Here is a 20,988-nt window from a genome sequence, read left to right on the forward strand (position 1 = left end):
ATTACAGCCTTTAGAACAACACCATCTCAGCTCAGGTATCTATTTTCCACCACCACCCCCATCAAATTTTTGACTAGAAGTCTGTGAGACAATTTATATAATTAAACAAAAATAATCTAAGAGTCCGCTATTTATAGTGTTTTGATGATGCTAATCAGGGCCTGCTATTGTGATCTTGGCTAGATAAATCCTGTGAAGCTGGTTTCTGCTCTCTCATGAACAAAGACAATACAAAAAAACGACATGATTTCTAATGGCAACCCCAGAAGAATCACTGTACCTTAGTGGAATGAAGAGAATTCCATTGATAATGTTGAGCTGCTCCAGGACACTGGCCATACTGGGAGCTGTGAACTACATCACAAGAGAAAAGAAGTTTTAGGAGTCAGAATCCAGAAAGGGACTCTGAGCAAGTCCAGACACCATTACCAACAGCTGAGAAGAACCTCAGGGTCATATGGACACCTGAATAGCTGGCAATAGTGGCATCATTTGTATTATCTACCTCTTTACATGAGTAAGCTGAATAGCAGGATCTAGAGCTCCCCACCAGTCCCTGCAGGAGCTCCCGCTGAACCCTGCATGACTTCAGTTAAATACAGTGCCACTTCAACGTGTGCTGGGTTTTCTACCCTCCTTCAGGTACTGTAACAAGGGTTAAAAACATTAGTGCTGTTTTTATGGGTTGAGCCTCTTTGCTGGCCCCCATTCCCTGGACTTGACTCTTTACTCAATTCGAGGTCCTTGTGCTCCCTTCACTGCCATGAACCCTCAGGTCTGATCAGTTCTACACAGGGAGAAGAAAACCTACCCACAGAGCACTGTCCCACTCTGCCCTTCGGGAGGCTCTGTAGCTGGAACCTTCTTTCCCAACCTACTGGAGTACAGCCTGGCAGGGAGAGCGCCCATTGCACAGGTCAGCGGGTATTGCAGGGCTGGGGTGCTCTGTCAGCTGCACAGGCAGGTAGGAGCAGCTGGATTTCGCCAAGAGGGCCAGTCACTCTGCTCCATATAAGGCAAGGGCAGCCCCCACAGCCCCTCCACCCCACACTCCCTGCCCAGCCTCCCCAGCCACAACATCCCTGGAAGGAGAAACAAAGCACCCGGTGAAGGATGACAGCATTTCTTAGCATGAGGAAACTGAAGTTCTTCTGCATTGAGCAACCTGCCCCCAGGCAGTGAGTCAGCAGCGGGGCAGGGTTGTGTGGAGCTGTGCCAGGCTCTTGCCCCAGAGCTGTCCCTGCATCCCCACCACTTCCCAGGGCACCCTGTGATGGCATCACCTGTGTCCAACCGAGCTCAGGAGAAAGAGCCAGAGCTCAGGAAGGCGCTCTCAGAGGGGACAGGTGCTCCGTCCACACCGCTGATACCGCACTGTGTCCGAGCTGCTGCCCTGGCAGGGACCTCTGCCCAGGAAGGATCTGACCTGGCATAGCCACTGCCCCCTCCTGACTCTCTGTGTCCCTCAGGAGCAGCTGGACACACACCCCCTGCTGGCACGGCCCACTGCCCACTGCTCCCAGGTTACCTTCCGTGGCATGATGTTGGCATTGGAGCCGTTCTTGTAGATCTCGTTCATTGTGCGCTGCAGAGCGACAGCTTGCTGTGTCAGTATTTCAAGTACTCGGAGCTCTCTTTGGTCTTTTCATGGTGTTCACCGAGCTGATGGGAAAGGAGGGAAAAAAACAGTTCAACATCACAATGAGAGCAGGGACCCTTCCCAGGGCACATTCCTGGGTGCTGCCAGCTCAGCATCCCTACAGGAACTCAGCGGAACAGGATTTCACCTGTCTTGACATTCAAAAATCAACCAAACAGTTCTGGGAGCCTTATTATCACCATTCCACATTTCCAATCAAGTGGGAGCACATTTGCTGGGTAAGCAGCATTTCCCGGCACAGAGCTGTGCTTCCAGGAGCAGTATTCCAGCATTCCCCGCACCAGGCTGTGCCTTCAGCCAGCTGAGCAGCGCTGAGTCACCACGTGCAGCCACAGACATGCTCAGGACAGCCCTGGGCTGGGCAGCAGTTTCACTTGAGCAGCAGCTGGGCTGTGAGTGGGAGCAGGCACTGCCCATGAGGACAGCTCCACCACCAAACCAGTTTGGAGCTGGTATTTAAAAGACTGGTGGTGCAAACATGGGAAGAACAGGCCAGTTCTTTCCAAGCGCCACCAGAACGTGAGGCTGTGCCATGACAGAAGTGTCTGTCACTGACAGGTACAGCACAGACACACTTGCAGAAGCTGGGCAAAGACTCTGGCATAGCGGCAGGCAGGTTTACTGCACAGGGGCAGCAGTTCTGCCCCGCCCTACAAGGATTCCTACAAACAACTCTGAGCAAATGCCAGGAAAGGCCTCCCTGAGGCCCAGCTGGGCACTGGTTTGCAGTGGACTGCTCAGTCTGGCCCTGCAGTGACAGGACTCAAGTGCACGGCGTGGCCACTCGTCACCTGGTTCTGTAGATGGTGTAGCCTTCCTTCTCGTGCTGCAGAGCCGACCGGAATTCCGCCTTGCTCTCATACACTCGGGCAACCAAGTGGTGGCTGAGGGAAGGAAAAGGGTTGAAAGGCACTTCACGAAGGAGAGAAACATTTCTGTGCTGCAGCACGCATGACTGTAACATCAGTGGGTTAAGACTTTTAGCCCAAACACAAGTGTTGAAAAGAGACTGAATGTAGCACCCTGGGAGATACTTCTCCCCACCCAGCTAGGCTAGGGATTCCTATGCTATGCTCATTTGGGTTGGATTTTCTTGGAATGCTGAGGAGTGACCTACAGAGGGTAAGACTGAACTGGGGGGATCTTCCTCCTGCACCAGGAAAGCTGAAGGCCACAGCAGTGAACCGAAGGGAGACGGCACATACATGGGAACACCTCAGGGCTGGATTTGTTAGCTGGAGAGGAAGGCTGCAGCCCCAAGCCCTCACCCTTCCAAAGGGGGTCTTTCTGCTTCTTAGAAAGTAGATGTCTGCATTGCTTGATTATTCACAGACAAAATTAAAACCCTTCCAGCACAGCAACACACAGCAAGCTGGGGCAGAGCTGGGACTAAGTCCCCTGGGCTCTCTCCAGGTGGGAGAGCTGACTTGGCTTGGACTGTTGGCCTTGGTACTTCTGGAAATGAAAAAGAGATTGCTGGTTTTGGCAGTGTTACTCTGTGGGAGGGGATGAATCTCTTCAAGCATCCCAGTGCCCCTGAGGGACCGCAGGATGCTCTCTCCAGTCTGGACATCCATCAGCCACTGGAAAACAAGGCAGGCTCTTGCAGGTACTTTGTCAGGGAGGGTGATTTCACACCCTGACAGAGAAACAGATGGCTGTGATGTGGCAGTGGGAACTGGGATTGGGCCATGCCTGGCTGACAGTGAGCCAGTTCTGCAACCAAGGACAGGGCATCCAGCACTGCAGCAGCAGGCACTGGAGCAGATCCTCAAGGTGCCACTGCTCCCAGCTCCCCTGGAACACATGGAAGCGCTCAGGATTTTTATTCAAATACAGGGCTTTGTGGCAAAGGACACACAGCACATTAAGTGCTTCTTAAAGATCCCTCCCCGAGGGCTGGAACAATTAAACACTAGCATTTATTGTGGGTCCCTGGCTCCTGGTGTAATTCCCTTAGCCTGGCTTTCCAACCTTCACTACTCACATATGTTTTTTCTACTGGGAGTCCTCAAGGACTGATTGATTTTGGGGGCAAGCCAGTATCACAGCAGATGCCACAATTAACTTAAGAACAAGGGATCTCCATCTTCGAAACTACAAACTGGATGCTGCACATGCCTTGGCTCTTGGGATGAGACTGAATCTCCATTTTACAGCTCAGACCCTCCCAGTGCGCACTCAGTGACTGCTCACTCTGACAGCGTGACCCAGCCAGCACCCCACCCTGCCTCACCTTAGTGCAACCTTCAAAGACTTGGAGCCGTGATACTTGGAGCTGATGGCCAATGCGTTCTCCAGGAAGCGGAGGGACAGGTCATATTCCATGACCCGTGGAGCACCAGGCCGATGTTGTTCTGTGCAGAGAAGGCAAGCAGGCATTGGGAAAGGCACATTCACACTACCGTTCCTGCTCTGGGAACAGCAGGACCACCGGGTATGTCACTGCCAGAAGGGCTGCAGCCCCCAGCAATGTCCCTACAGCAGTAATACATGACAGGGACCATCCATCCCGTGGGAACTCCACCCAAGCAAGCCAGGCACAAGGGAGGTAAGGAACCCCCCCAGTTTATGCCAGGGCAACAAGAACATATAAATTAAGGAATTTTCCCGAGGATTACAGGTGCTGAAACCTCCATCTGCAGTATCCCAGAGCTCCAGCAACAGAAGCTGACCCTTCCAGCTAAAGGGCCAAATTCCATTTTTCCTTCATCTGATGGAACCAACTGGTAACAACCCAGGGAGGAAAGCACTGCCTGAATGTTTGCTTTGAAAAGCCATCATGTGGGCATCTTAAAGGCCAAGAGGTTTCTTAGAGATTAGGAACTTGAAGACTATTAACAGATTACTTACATCTAAGAGTGCCCATTTCTGGGTGATCCTCCCCAATACCAACAGCATGAGGTAGCGTGCACGGTACAGCAGGTTCAGTGCTGTTGAGGTTGGCTGTTTGCAAAGCAGTACAGAGCCAGGTGCATCTAGGACAAGAGAAGGGACCCAGCATTAATGTCAAGGAACTAATGTCTCCTTCTCCACTCCTTTCCTCAGCTGCACATGAATAAAAAGACTTCAGCCAGTTCAAAAGTCCAAGTCTGCTGGCTGACCCACAGCCCCACTGAGTGTCACAAGCACTAAGGAAGCTATCTATTGAGTGTTTTATTTCAATTTCTCTTAACATCCCTTGTGGAATATTTCCAACCTGACTTGTATGTATGTGATATTCTGACTGTGCTTTTGGGGGGGATTCTTTCTCATTTTTTTGACATAAGCCCAGGGCCAAAGCCAGCAGAATTAATGAATCTAATAAACATTCAGCAGACAAACACTAAACCCCAGGTTCAGTAGGACAATTACTGAGCGTACAGGATGTTTATAATGCACCACGCTCAGCTGTTCAGTCTGCAGGATCCTAAGAGATGATGGAAGTGGAGGATTCTGGGAAGAACGCTGCAGAAGGGAGGAGAACTGCATCTGTTTTCCAGCTGCAGACACGAGGCTCACGAGCCAGCCCCCGAGGTACTGCTGCTCCCCCAGCTCCCCATACTCACGTATTCTGAATGGTGTTGGGGTGTTCGATGCCCAGGACCCTCTCGCTCATTAGCACCGCTTTCTGCTGATTGCTTAAGGCCCTGAACAGAACAGAACCCAGAGCAGGTCACACTGTGCCATGAGCTTGAGCAAGATAGGGAAGGAATGAGAGGACTAAGGAGACTCTCTTAGAGCCCCTGCTTACTCTGAGTAATCCTCCCATGATATAGTTGAGAGAGCTAGCAGCCTAGGCAGGCACAGATTTCTACATGCATAGCACCCTACACATTGTGAACAGGTTTAAGGCTTCGTTGATGAGCTCACAGCCCTCCTTTAAGAACCTGAAAGAAGGTGTATCCACATAGATATGTATGTTAAACAACCCCTAACATGCTGGAGACCTGCTGCCCATGAAGTGGAACAGCAGTGGCATACACAGCATAGGTCACTGCCTGTGCAAGGACCAGAACCTGGGGGGAAGGAGATCAGTGCCCTGGACCCATCCTTGCTCACTGCTGGGGGCTTTACAGCAAGAGCCTTCCAGATGGTCTTGGAGACCAGGTTCTCTACCAAACTGGGGTGGGCAGGGGTTGTACTGGTGGCATGCCTCACACAATCTGCTCCCCCCATTATCAGTGGCTGCCCTGAGAGGCAGAGACACATGAGGTCTGTCTGTACCTTGCTGAACCTTGTGCTTGCCCGCTCTGGAAGAAAGTGGAAAGCATCGGAGGCTTTGGGGTTTACGTGTTCACTACGGGGAAGATGTGAGAATATCCTCTTCTGTGAAGGTGGGCTTGTGCCTGTTGTCGAAGTTGTACTCCTTCAGCAGGATCTGGAGCAATCAAAAGAGGGGAGGGCACGGTCACCACTTCCATAGGTACTTGGCAAGAAGACAATTCTGCATGTGGATTCCAGGCAACACATCTCCTGCACCACGACCTGGGACAGAGCTTCGAAGGTGCAGTGTGACCACCGTGTGTGCAGTGGCAACATGGCACTGCAGCACCCAGTGCTGGAGCCCATCCCACTGTTCCCCCACAGAGCAGTGAAAAACCAGTGCTATGGGGAAGGAAACCCTTGTCTCCAAGCAAGGCCCCAAAGTCCTGCTCTGCTCAGCCAAAGAGCTGCTTCTCTCTGGAGATGCGTGGAACCTGTGTGTGCATGAACTGAAGCTGAGCCAGCCAGAGCAAGCTACAGCAGTTCTTCCAAGGGAGATGCCAGCAACCTTACCCTAAGAAGGAGCTGGATTAGAAATCTCTTTCCCAGGGATGGGACCTGTATTCTACCATGAACACCAGAAAGACCTTTCGGGGCTCACACTGTGCCTGCAAGCACAGTCACACTTACTCTTCGTGTTCCTCATTACAGAACACGATGGGAAGGAGGGGGGATGTGGATCTTACCTGGACTCCAGTTTTGAGGGAGATTTCACGGAGCAGGGTGATTTTCTGTAGATTATACACTTCAGCTGCTTGGTCAGCGTTCTCACTGCAGAAAGCACATACAAGCTTCAGCTTTTGGGTGAGTTTCTGCTCAAGTACATCCCTCCACCATGGGTACCTGAGGCACAGGTCCCTCTACAGCCAGGTGCTAACTGAAACCAATGACTAACACTGCAGAGCTTGCCCATGGTCTCTGAAAGCCTACAGAGCACAGCAGTGCTTTTACTGAAATCTCCCCCCCCCCCGTGTTCTCCTCAAAGCTCACTGCAGCCGTTGTGGCTGAATGCCTTCAGCTCTTTGTGAGGAGTGAGCTGTTTTTCCCAGCTGCCTTTGTGTCATAGGTTTCATCTCATTTCCAAATTTCCAACATACACTTGCCCCTCCTGCTCTTTGCCCAATTTCTTTCCATTTAAAACCCATAAAAGTCCCTCAAGGAGTACAGATTTTATTCAAATAGAACACAAGTCAGAAAGGGAGGTCCTGTTAAAGAACAACAAGAGCTACAGGTGTTTGGTGAGTCCAGGCACAAGCCAGGGGTCACTGCTCTGCTTACCATTCAAGACTGAAATCAAAGTAATTCTTTGCTTCTGAACAAATATTCTTCCATAGCTCCTGAGGGGTCATGCTGGCCCATGCCGTGTTATCAGCATTTCAAAGGTTCCTGTTTTTCCTTTTCTTATTCTTTTTCTTGGAGACCAGCTCATCAGCTGGAAGATGGGCAATGGGATTTGGGAAGGAGCTCAGAAACAATTGAGGAAGTGGCTGATGGCAGCGGATAAACCCGACAGCTCCACACCCTACAGTGAGACACCAGAGTGAGTCAAGGGGACACTTGCCCCATCACAGGCACTGCTCAACCCCGAGCCTCACACACACCCAGTCCTACCAGAAACAGGCACATCTTCCAGGAGAGGGAGTAAGGCAATATTTGCAAGTGGAACTAGCACAGACAGAATTACGTAGATGTAAGAGTAACTATATGCCTACACACACAAATGTGTAGCTCCATTTTGGACTGCTACCTGGGACAGAAAGAGCAGAGAGTGTAAAGAAGATGTGGCACTGGAACCAAGCCAGGGTATTGCTGTGCTGTGTGGGACAGGTACAAGGACAGATATGTAGTGTTCAGCCAAGTAAAAAGGCTTCTTAGAGGGCAAAAGCAACACTGTTTAAGAGGAAAAGGTATTACAAGGAAAACAGACTGTGATTTCACTTTTAAAGCCTCCAACATAATGAGTGAGGATCTGGGAGGAAACAGCATGAATGATTACTCTCTGGGAAGCTTCCTTCAAGTGAGAACTTGTTTTGTCATTAGACCCCAGGCCTGTACCTATTTCAGCACTAATGAGCTTGTACCTCCGTTGCACGCAACCCCCAGGAATTGCCTAATGAGAGGAGAGCCCCAAACAGCTCTGTTGTGGAAAAAAGTAATTAGAGAGGACCAGGAGGCAAGAGGTCAGACTGCAGGTCATACCTGGAGGTACGTCTGAAGATGTGTGTTTGGCTGATCGAGTGATCAATTCACTGATTCAATTTTCCTACCCAAAGGAATAAAGACCAGACCAAGTCAGTTGGCAAGAACATGAAAAACACCACTGGGCTTTTGAAATGGCCTTTTATCAAGCTCTGCAGGAGACACACTATTCTCCTGCAGCACAGAAGTGTTTGGCATTTGACAGCCCTCCTGGAGCCAGCGAGGAGCCCCTGGCACCTCTGTGCCCACAGCCACCAGTGCAGCACAGCTCCAGCAGTGCTTCCAGGGCTGCACCGGCCCAGCCCTCACCTGTTCCCAGGCAGCCATGCTCACACTCCACCAGTTTGGTCCAAGGCCCGGATGGATCTTAGAGGCTTGAAAAATGCATGGCTTAAAATCCAGCTGTTACCCATATTACACTTGGGAATCCCTGAAGCATTCTCTACCCCAAAGGAGCCTATACTCCCTAGCATTGTGAAAGCCATTAAGGATTTGGGAACAAACTCCCCATCCACCACTTACAGGTTCTTTCTCCCCTCCTCCCCCGTTTTTGAAGCTGTTTATTTTTACACAGTGAAAACAATTGGCCAAGTGGGAATCTCTCAGGGCAACGCCAGCAGAGGTGCTTTGAACCGAGCCCGATGTTAAGCCTGATGCTTACAAAGATGTGATCCAGCTGTGCACGGCGGGGGTCTTGGTGATGAAGTTGATCACCTTGCCCAGGTAGCGCATGTTTGATGCCCCTCTGGTGCATGGCCTCAGCCAAGGTCGCCCATCCATCGGGAGCACCGTGTGATACAGGCAGTCCTTGACCTGCAGGGTAGGTACAGACTTTGGTTGCTGAGGGCAAACGTGAAGGAAAGAATTTCAATTTTAAAAAATTTAGAAAGCAAACCAGGGAGCGGGGACTGGGGTTCCACAATGTCACTGCACACACCTCGTTACCTGGGTCGCCCCAGAGGCTGACAGTGATCCCCAAGCAAGGCTCTTTGGGTGGGTAGAGTGCTGTAACACCAGAGACCACCATGGAGTGTGGGCAGTGGACACTCACAGCAGCCAGCCCAGTCTGAGCAAGCTCCTTGCCACTGGGGCCAGTTTTACTCTTCTGTCTTGGTGGGGAAGGAGCAGCACTACCACTCACGACAGGCAGAGGCAAAACTTGTGGAACTAGCAGGCAGACCCTTTTTTTTAGGGCCTCACAGTCACAAGTAAAACTTCTCCAATTAAATGAGTACATGGAGCTGTGCACACACAGCTGATAAGGAGAAAACTGCACTTACATTTTCAGCTGTGTTGCAGTGCTGATAAACAGTCGTTTAATTCACATCACAGAGTAACACCAGTTCCTCTCTGATACGCAGAGGACTACCTGCTACACCAGCTGGTCTGCAACCTCCCCTCACACAGGGCCTGTGCAGTGTTTTGAGTTTATATACTGGAATATCAACTACCTTGTAATCAAACAATCACCAAGCCTTTTTCTAATTCTCTCACTCTCTTTTTTATTTAAAGACTGAATAGGCAATTCTAAAGGTTATGCTGACTACAAAACTAGTGAATTTAGAGTTCAGAAGAACATTCCAGCTAGGAAAACCCTCTCCTACACAAGACCAGTAATTCCTGGACCTCTTAGACTGGAGCTCATGAGCTCTCCCTCCCAGTTCCAGTGCCTGCTCCAACAGGCGTGTTAGCTGTCAATTTGGCAAGTGTCTGCAGAAGGGAGAAACTGGGATTTCTTATCTGGCCAGGTTCACAGGTGATATCCAAAATGCTTAAGACTTACAGAGGGAGTTTTTATGACAGCTATTAGTAAGAACAATTTCCCAGTTCACTTCAAATTATTAGTCACCAATTGAGTCACAACCAGGGTCAGTAAAACAATAAGTTGTGCAGGATGCCCAGGGCTAGGGAGGATGGCTTACGTGGTCTCTATTGTCCCAAACTCTTAGCAATAGCTGTTAAATACCAATGCCAAAAATTATTTGTTTAATTGAGGTGGGAAAATTGTGCCATGATGTAAGATGAGAAACAGAAACTCCTCATGCCTTGCACGAGATGCACTGCTCTCTGTGCTCCCCCACTGCTGTCCCAGAGGTCACCAGTGTCACTGCTCAGAGCAGTCAGGCTCAGGCCGAGCTTTCAGAGGGCACATCACTGCTGGCCCTCAGTTCCTTACCAAGCCTGGGATCTGGCACGACAGCAGGAATGCAGCAGCATCCTTCAGCAGCTGCTTCTGATCCTGCACCTCCTCTTTGCTTGACTCAGGGAAACGAACACCTGGGGGAGGAAAAGAGAAAAAACATCAACCACAGCAACTTACAGAAACAAATCCTCTACATAAAGTGTATAGGAAGAGCAGGTAGAAAGTTAAAGTAATTCTGTCTCCCTGGAATTAAAGATGCTTCAAAAACTCATCTCAAACTCTACAGCATGTTTTGATGGGAAGAGCAGTGGCTGCTGTGCTGTGGTAGCAGCTGGGCTGTCTGAGCTCAGCAGTATGACCATTCCCCTGCAGTGTGCCTGCACACCGCCCTGATATTCACCCCCAGAAACACTCTGGAATCTTTTCTCTATTTCCAAATTAAAAATATGCTCCTAGCCGTGGAAAGCCACTTGTGATGCCTTTGCCCAATTGTGCATGTGAAAGGGCACTCTGCTGCTTACCAAAATGTTACTAAACAAACCCTGCCCTTCACTGAGGGCCCAACATCAGTTGTTCAACTGCAACTGTTTTTTGTGTAAATACTACATTGGATCAAATTTAATTTTTTTCCCTCCCTCTGCTTCTCTTCAAGTGGTCTAGCAGCTGGGATGCTGGAGAATCACAGGAAGATTCTTGGCAACAAGCTGCAGCCCTCCCCCGAGCGCAGTGGTGGGAGAGACTCACTGCCTGCACTTGGCAGCTCCAGCACTGCAATCCATTACACTGCTCTCTCTCTTCTCTTTGTGCTTCACAGAGAGCCCTGCACCGTGCCCAGCGAGCCAAAAGCCAGCAATATTCTTGGCTACTGAACACAATTTTTGTCTGCAGCTGGCGAGACACAGTGTCCCTCTGAAGGAGGACTGAGCCCAGCTCTGGGTACACATACCTGGTGAGAAAATATCTGGGTTAAACGGATGTCAAACGACGTGTCACTAATGGAGCCCACAGCCTTGCAAGCATTCCGAATCACTTCTCTGCTTTTGGGATCCACTGGAGCAGGGAGAAAAACAGACTACAAATGAGTGTGGAGTTCAGAAATTACAAACCTAGCTATAAAGATAAGATTAAAAGCTTTGCTACTAGAAACAGCAATGATGGTCCATTCTGCAGAAATCCATTATAAAAACAATCAATTGTAAGGTACTTGGAAAGGAGAATGGCTGCAAAGTCTGAACAAGAGCATGTAAAATAACAAAAAAACCCCATGAACCTCTCCACCTCTAAGCACAGACACTCAGAACTCCAAGCCTGGGGTTCCCAAAGGTGCCCATGTGCTGCTTGCCTCCTGCCTGGCCCAGCACTCTCCTGCAGCCCCACAGGGCCAGCCTGGCCAGGCTTTGTCTCTGGGGCAGAGCTGAGGGGCTGATGGGCTTGCTGAGTTCAGACACATTCACTCACCCAGCCCCCCAGGGCGAGTCATCCACCAGGGTGTGAGCAGATCTAACAAAGAGTTCAGGCACTACTGACAGACAGCCAGTGCTTGTCCTGTTTAACAATCATCAATCATCCCAACCACCCCACCACCTGGCACTGCTCCCACCAGTGACAGCCCACCAGCCAGGGCAGGAGGCCCGGGCTGAGCTGGTGCTGAGGATGAAATACCTGTTCCATCGTCAGAGGCGATGGTCTCAGCGAGCTCCTTCACCTGATCGAGTCCCGTCACGTTATCATCTATTTTGCCATCCTCTGACTCACACCTCTCGCTGTTTGCGGCGCCGTTCTCTGGAGAGGCACCATTTTCCAGTGCACCTGAGCTCTCCTGCTTGTTGGCTTTCTGCTGCATCAGCTGCAGTGCAGCCAGCTTCATAAATAAGAGATACCTGCAGCAAAGGGAAAGGGAAATTCGGCTCAGCAGAAGAATCCCTGAGGATCACCACTGCTCTGCAGGGAAAAACCTCACCACTGCTCTGCAGGGAAAAACCTCACCACTGCTCTGCAGGGAAAAACCTCACCAAGTTAGCATTACAGACCACACAGTTTCCCTGTGGAAATGCAGGGTATACACTCTCTTCCCATCAGCTTTCCAAAAATCTAAGGAATGCACATTATCAGAAGAAGCACAAAACTGGCTTTTCGTTCCCCACCCGAATGGGAAGTGATCTCCTTGCTGTGTCCATAGGCAGCACTCGCAGCCAGCTCAGGAAGACTCACTGCCAGATGCACGGGACCAGTCACACACAAACCAGCAGCAGTTTGGCCAGGAGAGCTCAGCAGAGAGAGGTCCAGGCTCTGCCAGCCACAGAGCAGCAACAGTGCCCTACAGCCACAGTCCTGCAGGCTGCTGGTCTGGAAGCTGTCCTGGGACCAGCAGAGCTGGCCTGCGGGCACAGGGCAGAGCTGGGGCAGGCACTGGATGTGGAACCAGCTGCTCAGTGGACAGAGAAGGCTCCTCTGCCAGCAGTGGGAGGGCTCATCTTCCCGGCAGGCAGAGCACAGGCTCTGGTCACCTGTGACAGCAGAGCACCCACAGCCCTTCCCATCAGGAGCAGGAGCGTGGACATCACAGCGACCCAGGGCTGCAGCACGTGACTGCGACGTGTCCCGCTCCCCGAGCTCCCACTGCCTCGCCAGCACAGAGCAACCCACACACCCCACCACAAACGTGCCTACAGCACTTCCCACAGGATTTTTTTCAGCCTCTAGGAAACAAAGGTAACATTCAGGACGTCTGGAGAGCCTTAAAAAAAAGCATAAATCCTTCCCATTCCCTAGCAGTCAGGTGCACAGGATACCTGCAGGGAAAGCAGAACTACTAAATGTTTGGAGAGGGACCAAAAAAATAGATCTGGAGACTAAAACACAAACCCTGGTTCCCTGGACCCCTGTCCAAATCCCTACTGTTCTCACCTCTCATTAATTAAGTTTCTAGAATTGCACTTGCACGGCCAAGCAATGGGGCAATTAGCTGCCCACTTCTGGGAGCTCTGCTGGGATGTTCCCGGGACAGTGCAGCATGGTCCTGACTTGGACCGTGACCAGTTGCAGGTGGAGGAAGGGGGGAGCTCTGCTCACCTGTGTTCTACAAAGGCATCAACAAGCTCTTGCCGGAGACAGCAAAGCTTGTGTCTGTGCTGCTTGGGGAACCCCATTTTCTTACATTCCTCTGGCATCTCCTCCCCTTCAACAGGCAAGAAGTTTAGATCTGGAGGGAAAGTGCGGAGCAGGTCCAGGATGTAGTGACGCCCATCGTTGCCAATAATGCCTTTGCACTCCACCGAGGAGCACAGCTCCACCTCCTCGTTCTTGTCGTTGAGAACTTTGTGCTTCTGGATCTTCAGCGGCCTGCTGGTCTTCTCCAGCAGCTCCAGGTACTTGGGGTGTGAGACAACTGTCTTGCCGAAGTCTATTGACCCATAGATGACACTCTGTTCCTGCTCCCGCTCCAAGATGCCCGGAATAATTGACTGAGCTGTCACCCTGTACCCTCTGTAATCCACCACGACAGTCCCCAGTGTGTACAGCCCTTCCACATCCACAGCGTTGTAGGTCCGCACACCATTGAGGTCATTGGTAGGAGCCACGTAAGCAGCCACATCTCCTCCGAAGTCCTTGTAGTGGTCACGGACGTCAAAGCCCAGGCTGAAGAAAATGTTGTTCCAGATGAACATCTGCATCTTGGTCTCCTCGCTAGGGTTGATGGCCATGACATTGCCATCGATGACGGCCATAGCACCTCGTGTTGCTGCTGCAGTGAAGTCGCTGTGAACCTGGAGGCAGGTGGAGAGAAAGCTGGATCAGGATGGGCTCCCACCACCCAGCTCTCAAAGATCCTTGCAAATTTTTCCTTTGCTCCTCTCCTCCTGATAGCCTTCCAGCAGGCAGGCAGGTCCGCTGGCTTTTACTTCTGAGCCTGGTTAGTGGCTTGGATACAAGCCCCAGGAGCCAGTACACAGGCAGCAGAGATGGGGATGTGTGAGGAGCTGTCTGCACATCCCAAAGTTACCTTGAAAATAGCTCGTTCTCTCAGCAGCCTCTCAGGCAGGTTCTTGCGTGGCAGCTCCCGTGTGGTCTGCAGCTCCTCATTCCAGTCTCTGGTCTGAAAAAGGGAAGAAAAGCCTTTGGGGGAGCAATGCATTGTGTGGGAAGGGGCTGGCAAGGCAGCATTCTTCTTCACGAGGCATTTTAGGAGAGAAAGGGGCAAGAATTCAGGCTGCAGTGGAGCTCAGAGGAAGTGAATTAGCAGCAGGGACGAACACACCTCCACAGTGCACTTTATTCAACAGCAGTCTAGGACAGACCTTTCATCAGCCCAGCTAATGCAGGGCAGTACCACTGAAGCAGCAGCACGTGCCACTGTCACCAGCACTGCGGTCACACTGCAGGCACACACCTGCCACAGGCAGCCCTGCACCATTTTGTGCTACAAAGCTGCAACTGGAGCATTTGGAATAGTCTGCTCAGAGACACAAGAGCCGTTCCACGCCCGGCTGGCACGGAGGAGCACCTGCCTCCTGTGCAGTGACCCCCATCGGAGCAAGGACGGGCAATTTATAAACACCCAAGACGAAGCTGCTCCTCTCAGACCCTTCCATGCTCAAGGAGCTGCAGCCCGAGCAGCACAGCCCCTATAGTCAAGGGTCCTGTGAATAACTTTCCCCTTGATGAGCAAGACCATTCCACAAATACCAGAGGTTACTTGTTGAAAGCTAACTGGTTCCCAGCACAGCTGGCAGCAAAACTCTTGCCAGCATTGTCAGGTAAAGCAAGACCAATACCTGCCCAGGTATGTGCTCCTCGTAGCCCAGTCTAGAAGTGTAAGCGTCCTCGGCCCGGACACAGTCCATGGCGTGCTCTGCTTGCGGAGCCGTCCAGCTGTACACTTGGAAAGGAGTGGCTATCCTCTCAAAAGGGTGTCTCTGAACCCTAGTTTGGGAGGGAAAACAATCAGACATTTTTCAAAGAAAGATTTCTTTCTATTCTAAGAGAATTTTCCCTGTGCTTTCACACTAGTCCAAACGGGTCACAGTGTAACAGCAGCCCACAGTGGAAACTCAAGCGTTGCAGAAAGGCCTCTTGTGTAATCTGCCTGCTCTCAGCAGGGGCTGGGGGCTCATCTGTAGTTACTTCTGGCCCAAGAAGCAATACAGTATAATCATTTTTAAATGGCCAGATAGTGGCAGTGGTGGCTGGAGGCCACTGCTAATTTCAGCCCTCATCTGGTGTCACTTTCATCTCCTTAATGAAGCAGGAGCAGAGCTCCCAGAGCCACACAATGTGCCTGTCAATCCACACCCTGCTGAGCTGAGGCAGTTCATTAAGTGACTCTGAAGAATGACAGGCTTTTGCACAGGACCCACTGTCCTGGAGCAGAACAAATGGTCCCTGCAGCAAGGACGGGAGAATCAAACAATGCCTTATTGTTGGTTTATTATTATAGGAGCTAGAGGAAATTAAGAGAAAATTAACATGCACAGGCATGTTTAAAATAACCATTCTCTTTCTACCATAAGCCTACACAAAGCCCTCGTGTGTTACTTTCACTGATATTTATGCTTCAGTCTCTTTTTTGGACCAGAGAAGTACCTACTGATCAGGTTACCAGTGCTGCTGCAGCCCATGGCCGTGCTCCACACTAACACTCTGCTGCCTGGGTAACTGGGCAGCCACCAAGCCTCCCACAGGGCATGTGGCCAACAGAGCCTCGGGGAGGAGACCCACACCTCAGGAGCTGGTCAACACACCCCCGTGTCCCTTGTACGAACACTGCAGTCACTCCAGGCTCACTCTCCCACTGTGCAAACTGTCCTGTGTGTTCACTTTCCCAGCAGGGACAGAGTACCTGAATTCCAGATAAGCCCCACAAGTGATATTCCCATGGCAACGGAATGCTGTCATATCCCCACCCTTTGCTTCAGGCAGAACTGAAATAGTAAATCAACATGCTGGAAGCAAGAGTCACTGGAGAGCTACAGCAGAGAGGAACATCCAGTGCACAGGGATGGGGACTCCGGGCTGAACACCACAGACAGGCCCATCAGCTCTGACAGCTCATGTTTCAAGCGAGGGAAAGCAGCTACCTCAGGGTGCTGCCATGACGTTGGATCAGGTGCTCTGTGGTCCTGGCAGCTTATAGTCATGTGTCCCAACCACCACCACTCCGTGAGCTCAGAGCAGCAGGCACTGCAAATCCTGCTGCACCAGTGGCATCAGCTCCCCAGGACCAGCCACACAGCTGAGCCTCCCCAACTTCACACCAGACTGCTCAAGGAACTAGAGAGGAAAAAGCACTGCTACCGTTTCTTCTGCAGGGCGGAGAAGTTTTTTTTGAAGGTAGGGCTGATCTGGTTAAGTAGTTCCACCAAGGAATGACTGAGAAAGCTGGGATTTGCAGGTTTGGGATTGAAGTTGTATGCAGTAGACCTGCAAGAAAAAAAAGAAACAGTCACAAGCCACTGTCATACCTGATAGTTCCCATACCCTGGAATGTGGAATGAGACCAAGAGCTCTCCATACGTGCACAGTATAAAAGGCTGCCCCATGTGCCCTTGCCTGCAAGATGGAGACCACGGGGCACACACGGGTAGGTGGGCTGCAAGGGCCCTCTCCAGTCTCCCCACATGAGACACAGCCAGTAACCCTGTACCTGGCCCTGATGGGTTATTTAATTTAGACCGTCTTCAGCCACCCTCAGGCTCAAGAGAGGCTTCTGTTTTTATAGCTGGGAAGGACTGATTTCATAGAGCTTCCCAAACACACCAAAAGAGCCTTTGCTTAACCGAGAACCCCCTCAGCACAGCCACTCCAACAGGCACAGCCACAACAGTCTCTCACAGTCATCATTAAAAAAATAATAATTTCTAGTCAAATTTGTGCCCAGCTCAGGGAGTTATGACAGGCTGTGCTTTTGCTTTAGGGCAAAATGAGATAGTTGCAATGGTCGGGAAGGAATTTCCTCCCGACTCAAAATGCTCTAATTAGTTGATGACATTATGGGATGTTTAAACTTTCCCTAAAGCACCAGGCACTTAGCCACTGTGGAGAAGTGGTACCAGGCATAACTGAACAGCCCAATCCAGTACAGCAACTCCCACAAACCCATGTGAGCAGCAAATTAAAATAGGCTGCTTCCCGCCAAAGAAAAGAAAAAAAAGAGGCAGCAACTGTTTGTTTGTGGGTTCTTTTCCAGCTGGCTGCTGCAGGGCAGGACAGGAAGAATCTCAGTTACTCACTGATTCAAGTAAAATCCCCGGGTGGACGCAGTGATGCTGACGTGCCGATCCTCCACCGTGATGACGTACAAATACATGAGGTCCCCGTGCATCTTGCGGTTACCGGGCGGAGGGTTCCAGCCACTCATTGTCAATACCTTTAGGCACTGCAAAGGCTACAGAAGAACACAACAGAAGCGACTCCTGTCAGCGGGAATTAATTTCTTTGAGTTCGAGTCATTCAATGTACGAGGCAGATCCCTTTTACCTGCCTGATTCCAGAAACGGAGCTTACAAACCCACCTGGTCTCCAGAGCACAGCCTTCCTGAGCCCTCTGCAGTCCACCAGTTTGCCTTTCACACCGCAAGATACGAGTGAAAACAGACACCCTGGGCCTCTGGGCTGCACAGGGCACGGATTTCTTGCTGTACTGGTTTTCAAATGGCAGCTTCTAAACCGGAATCCAAGTGGGAGGGGATGGGAAAGCTAAGGGCAATCTGTGGTGATCTGTAGATCCTGTCTCCAGGACTTTGCAGAGAATTCTACCTTCCCTGCCACCCCTCCCAGCAAGCCTGGCCCTTCCACACTGCACATTTGTCCAGACTCCATGTCCAAGGTGTCGCACGCCAGCTCCTGGACTTTATTCTTTTAGCTAAGCAGTGCTATCCCAGCATTTGTTAAGCATGAAGCAGAGCAAATCCCAAAGTCCACTTCAGCTCAGCTTTCAATCCCTAACCACCAGTTTGCTGCAAGGAATGTGCCAACAGCTGTTTCAATGACACAGGAGAACTCTACCTTCCAGTCTCTGTTCTGGGGCTGAAGGGCACACAGGGGCCTCTCTTTGCTACCTGGCAGGATATGTTCAGGAGGGGTGCAGTCAATTTGTTCCATTTCGGTACCTTTCTTCTTCCGTTTTCCACTGTCTGGAATGGACAGAGACAGAAAGTCAGTTCTGGAAAGTGCAGCATTCCCTCCTCCAGTCATCATTCAAGGAGGGATGCAGAAGTGCTCCGACTGTTCCTCTGCACTCCTGAATGACACGAGACAGGTGACTGACCGTCACTGTGTTTAACTAAGCAAAGAGTCAGGGAATAAAAGCCCAGACCACACCAGAGAAGTCTTTTTGCCCCATACCTCCCAGGTCTCCTTCAGTGAAGACACTCAGGAAGGACAGTGAGTTACAGTCCACACCATTGAAAGCATCTGATGGGTCAAGACTCTTCAGAAGGTCCCGAATGTGACGCACGTGTATCCTGGCTTCTCGCACTGTGTATGGCTCTGACGAGCAAAAAGTGAGGAAAAAAACTGGAATTACACTTTTGCTTAATCACGGGAAAGGGCTGCTGGGTGGCCAAAACCACTCCCTATAAAACCCCTCATTCATTCCCTCACAAGTCTGAAGGAACTTGCCTTCCACCACTTTCAGCAGCGAGCCCTCCTGCAGTCCTTCAATAGTTTTCAGCTCAGCAAAGTTATCGAGGACATTGCCATCCAGCTGCAGGGAGAAGCAAGTCCGATGGCAAGTATCCTCCCGGTCCATCAAAACTTGGTGGATCTCTTGCACCATCTCTTGAGGAGAAACCTTAAGAAGGGAAGAACCCTGTTATTTTTTAACCTCACACGTGCTCTTGCCAAACTTTGTCCCTCTGCTGCAGAATCAGCAGAAACTCTTGACCTGTCCAAGCTCAGAAAAGCAGACTCTACCTCCCTTCCAGAAGATCACTTCTGCCCCTGCTGGGAGGGCCCTGCCACCTCTGGCAGGGTCAGCCACCCCAGCTCCATCCCACAAGCACTAGACATGGGACAGAGGTGACAGAGGGCAGTGCAAAAATAGAATGTGGTGCAGGAAACTGGGGGTTCTTCCCTTATCCCTTCACACTGTACATTTGTGGTGAGGTCTTGAATGATGCATGTGGCAAACACTCCCTTTCCTCCTCTCGATGGGCCGCGGTGCCCACGGGACGTGTGGTGTGTCTGTGCCAGTGCCACACCTCCACACGGCTCTGGGATGCCACACACTGCTCAGGCTGGTGCACCGGGGCTGCTCTCCCACCTCCTTGCTTTGTTCCAGCACCCTAACACTGCTCACAAGCTCAGAAGGCCCGGGGTAGTTTACGTAAGTTGTTGTAAAAGAGGCGGCCTGCTATTATTAGCCTATTAAAACTAATAGCCAAGGGGATTTAAAGGAGAAAAAAAAAGCCAGGCTGAGACACAGCTGCTTCCACGGGGGATGGGATTTCACTGCAACCTCTGCAGGTCTTGGGGAGATAAGACTTCCCACTTGGTTTAGATTCCAGGTGCCTCTTCCCAAGAGATATTTCACTCAAATAGTTTTTGGTGAGGTATCAAGCTAAATGGGACTATCAGCCAGGCAAGTCAGAGACCATCCTGATCTGGCAGCACGTGCCACTGTCCACATGATACAGGCAGAGCTCTCTGTGCAGAACAAAGTGGAGATTGCATTGTTCCCTTGCTCTTCAGGTCGGTGCTTGAGCTCCCTGAGCTGTGCTACCACCTGCCACTGCACCAAACCCAGGCTGGCCCAAAGCAGTATCATGCCAACACTGCTGAGCAAGAAAGGGATTTTCCCTTCCTGAGAGTAAGGCCCAGAAATCACGTTTTCACAACCCTTCTTTAGAAAAGCCCAGAAGTAGGAAGGTCATTTTCCCTGTGCTCAGCTCCACATCCAAGCCCCTCTGCAATGGACAAGGAGCTACACCTCAGTGACTTCTCCCTCCCCTTGCTCCACACCTGGGATCCAGAACAAAACACCTCCCTGTCCTTGCAATGTCCAGGCAGGCCTGGGCCAGACAGCCTCTTGCTCACATCATCTCTTCCTTCCTTTTTCTCTCAAAGGCACTGGCCAGGCAGCCTCTCTCCTGCACCCTCCATCCTTTGCTGCCTTCTTTCCCACTTAGTCCCATCAGGTCAGGGAGCTGTGAGCAGCCTGAAGGTACTGCCAGACTGTGGGGGCTACCAGGGGCCTTCCTGGGCACAGTCCTCCGCCCCCTTCCCTGCCTGCCTGGCTGAAATGCTTCCCACTGCCTCCTTCCCCTCCCCAGCTAGCAAGGGCAGGTACCTGCAGGGAAAAGGGTTCTATCCCTGGTGCACAGATCTTGACAGTAAATCCCGTGTCCTGGATGACAATGACCTCCTGGTCGTTCCCATCTTCTCCCGGGTCGGCCTCCTCGTGGCCATTCTGCCTGGCGTCCTTCTCGCCCTTGAGGCTGTCGTGCAGGCCGCTGCCATTCATCAGTGCCACACCAGATGGGTGCTCTGGATGACAAGAGAGGGATTTAGAGAAGGTCTGAGCTAAGGGACAGTGCTCTCTGAGTGGCTGCAGAAACTGGCTTGGACACCACCACTGTCCTCTGGCCAGCCTGAGCAAACCAGGGGTTAAAAGGCAGGAAGGGTTTTATTCTGCACTTGCTGTTTACTAGACAGAGGTGTGCCAGGCCCTTCCCTCCCTTCCCCTCACAGCATAATTAACGTGCTCTCACTTGCCTGTGGGGTTTGCATCTTCCACAAACTG

The 20,988-nt window shown here is 51.2% G+C and overlaps 1 protein-coding gene across 1 annotated transcript in view; it reads right to left on the minus strand.

Annotated features, from left to right (window-relative positions):
* The window catches only part of CLUH (clustered mitochondria homolog), a 34,819-nt gene that overhangs the window by 2,086 nt on the left and 11,745 nt on the right, over window positions 1-20,988 (minus strand). The window contains 37 exon segments of the mRNA XM_032707146.1: window positions 281-354; window positions 1,529-1,611; window positions 1,614-1,667; window positions 2,456-2,544; window positions 3,897-3,990; window positions 3,993-4,017; window positions 4,514-4,602; window positions 4,605-4,638; window positions 5,205-5,289; window positions 5,394-5,439; window positions 5,442-5,480; window positions 5,483-5,529; window positions 5,867-5,901; window positions 5,903-5,951; window positions 5,953-6,020; window positions 6,592-6,676; window positions 7,184-7,373; window positions 7,376-7,427; window positions 8,105-8,122; window positions 8,124-8,168; window positions 8,766-8,791; window positions 8,794-8,839; window positions 8,841-8,875; window positions 8,878-8,917; window positions 10,281-10,381; window positions 11,194-11,220; window positions 11,223-11,297; window positions 11,910-12,127; window positions 13,320-14,014; window positions 14,251-14,343; window positions 15,023-15,170; window positions 16,542-16,667; window positions 17,477-17,631; window positions 18,252-18,379; window positions 18,591-18,734; window positions 18,867-19,038; window positions 20,536-20,732. Coding sequence (XP_032563037.1) covers window positions 281-354; window positions 1,529-1,611; window positions 1,614-1,667; window positions 2,456-2,544; window positions 3,897-3,990; window positions 3,993-4,017; window positions 4,514-4,602; window positions 4,605-4,638; window positions 5,205-5,289; window positions 5,394-5,439; window positions 5,442-5,480; window positions 5,483-5,529; window positions 5,867-5,901; window positions 5,903-5,951; window positions 5,953-6,020; window positions 6,592-6,676; window positions 7,184-7,373; window positions 7,376-7,427; window positions 8,105-8,122; window positions 8,124-8,168; window positions 8,766-8,791; window positions 8,794-8,839; window positions 8,841-8,875; window positions 8,878-8,917; window positions 10,281-10,381; window positions 11,194-11,220; window positions 11,223-11,297; window positions 11,910-12,127; window positions 13,320-14,014; window positions 14,251-14,343; window positions 15,023-15,170; window positions 16,542-16,667; window positions 17,477-17,631; window positions 18,252-18,379; window positions 18,591-18,734; window positions 18,867-19,038; window positions 20,536-20,732 — 3,727 coding nt within the window.

Source organism: Chiroxiphia lanceolata, chromosome 20 (assembly GCF_009829145.1).
Source record: "Chiroxiphia lanceolata isolate bChiLan1 chromosome 20, bChiLan1.pri, whole genome shotgun sequence".
NCBI classification, from domain to species: domain Eukaryota; kingdom Metazoa; phylum Chordata; class Aves; order Passeriformes; family Pipridae; genus Chiroxiphia; species Chiroxiphia lanceolata.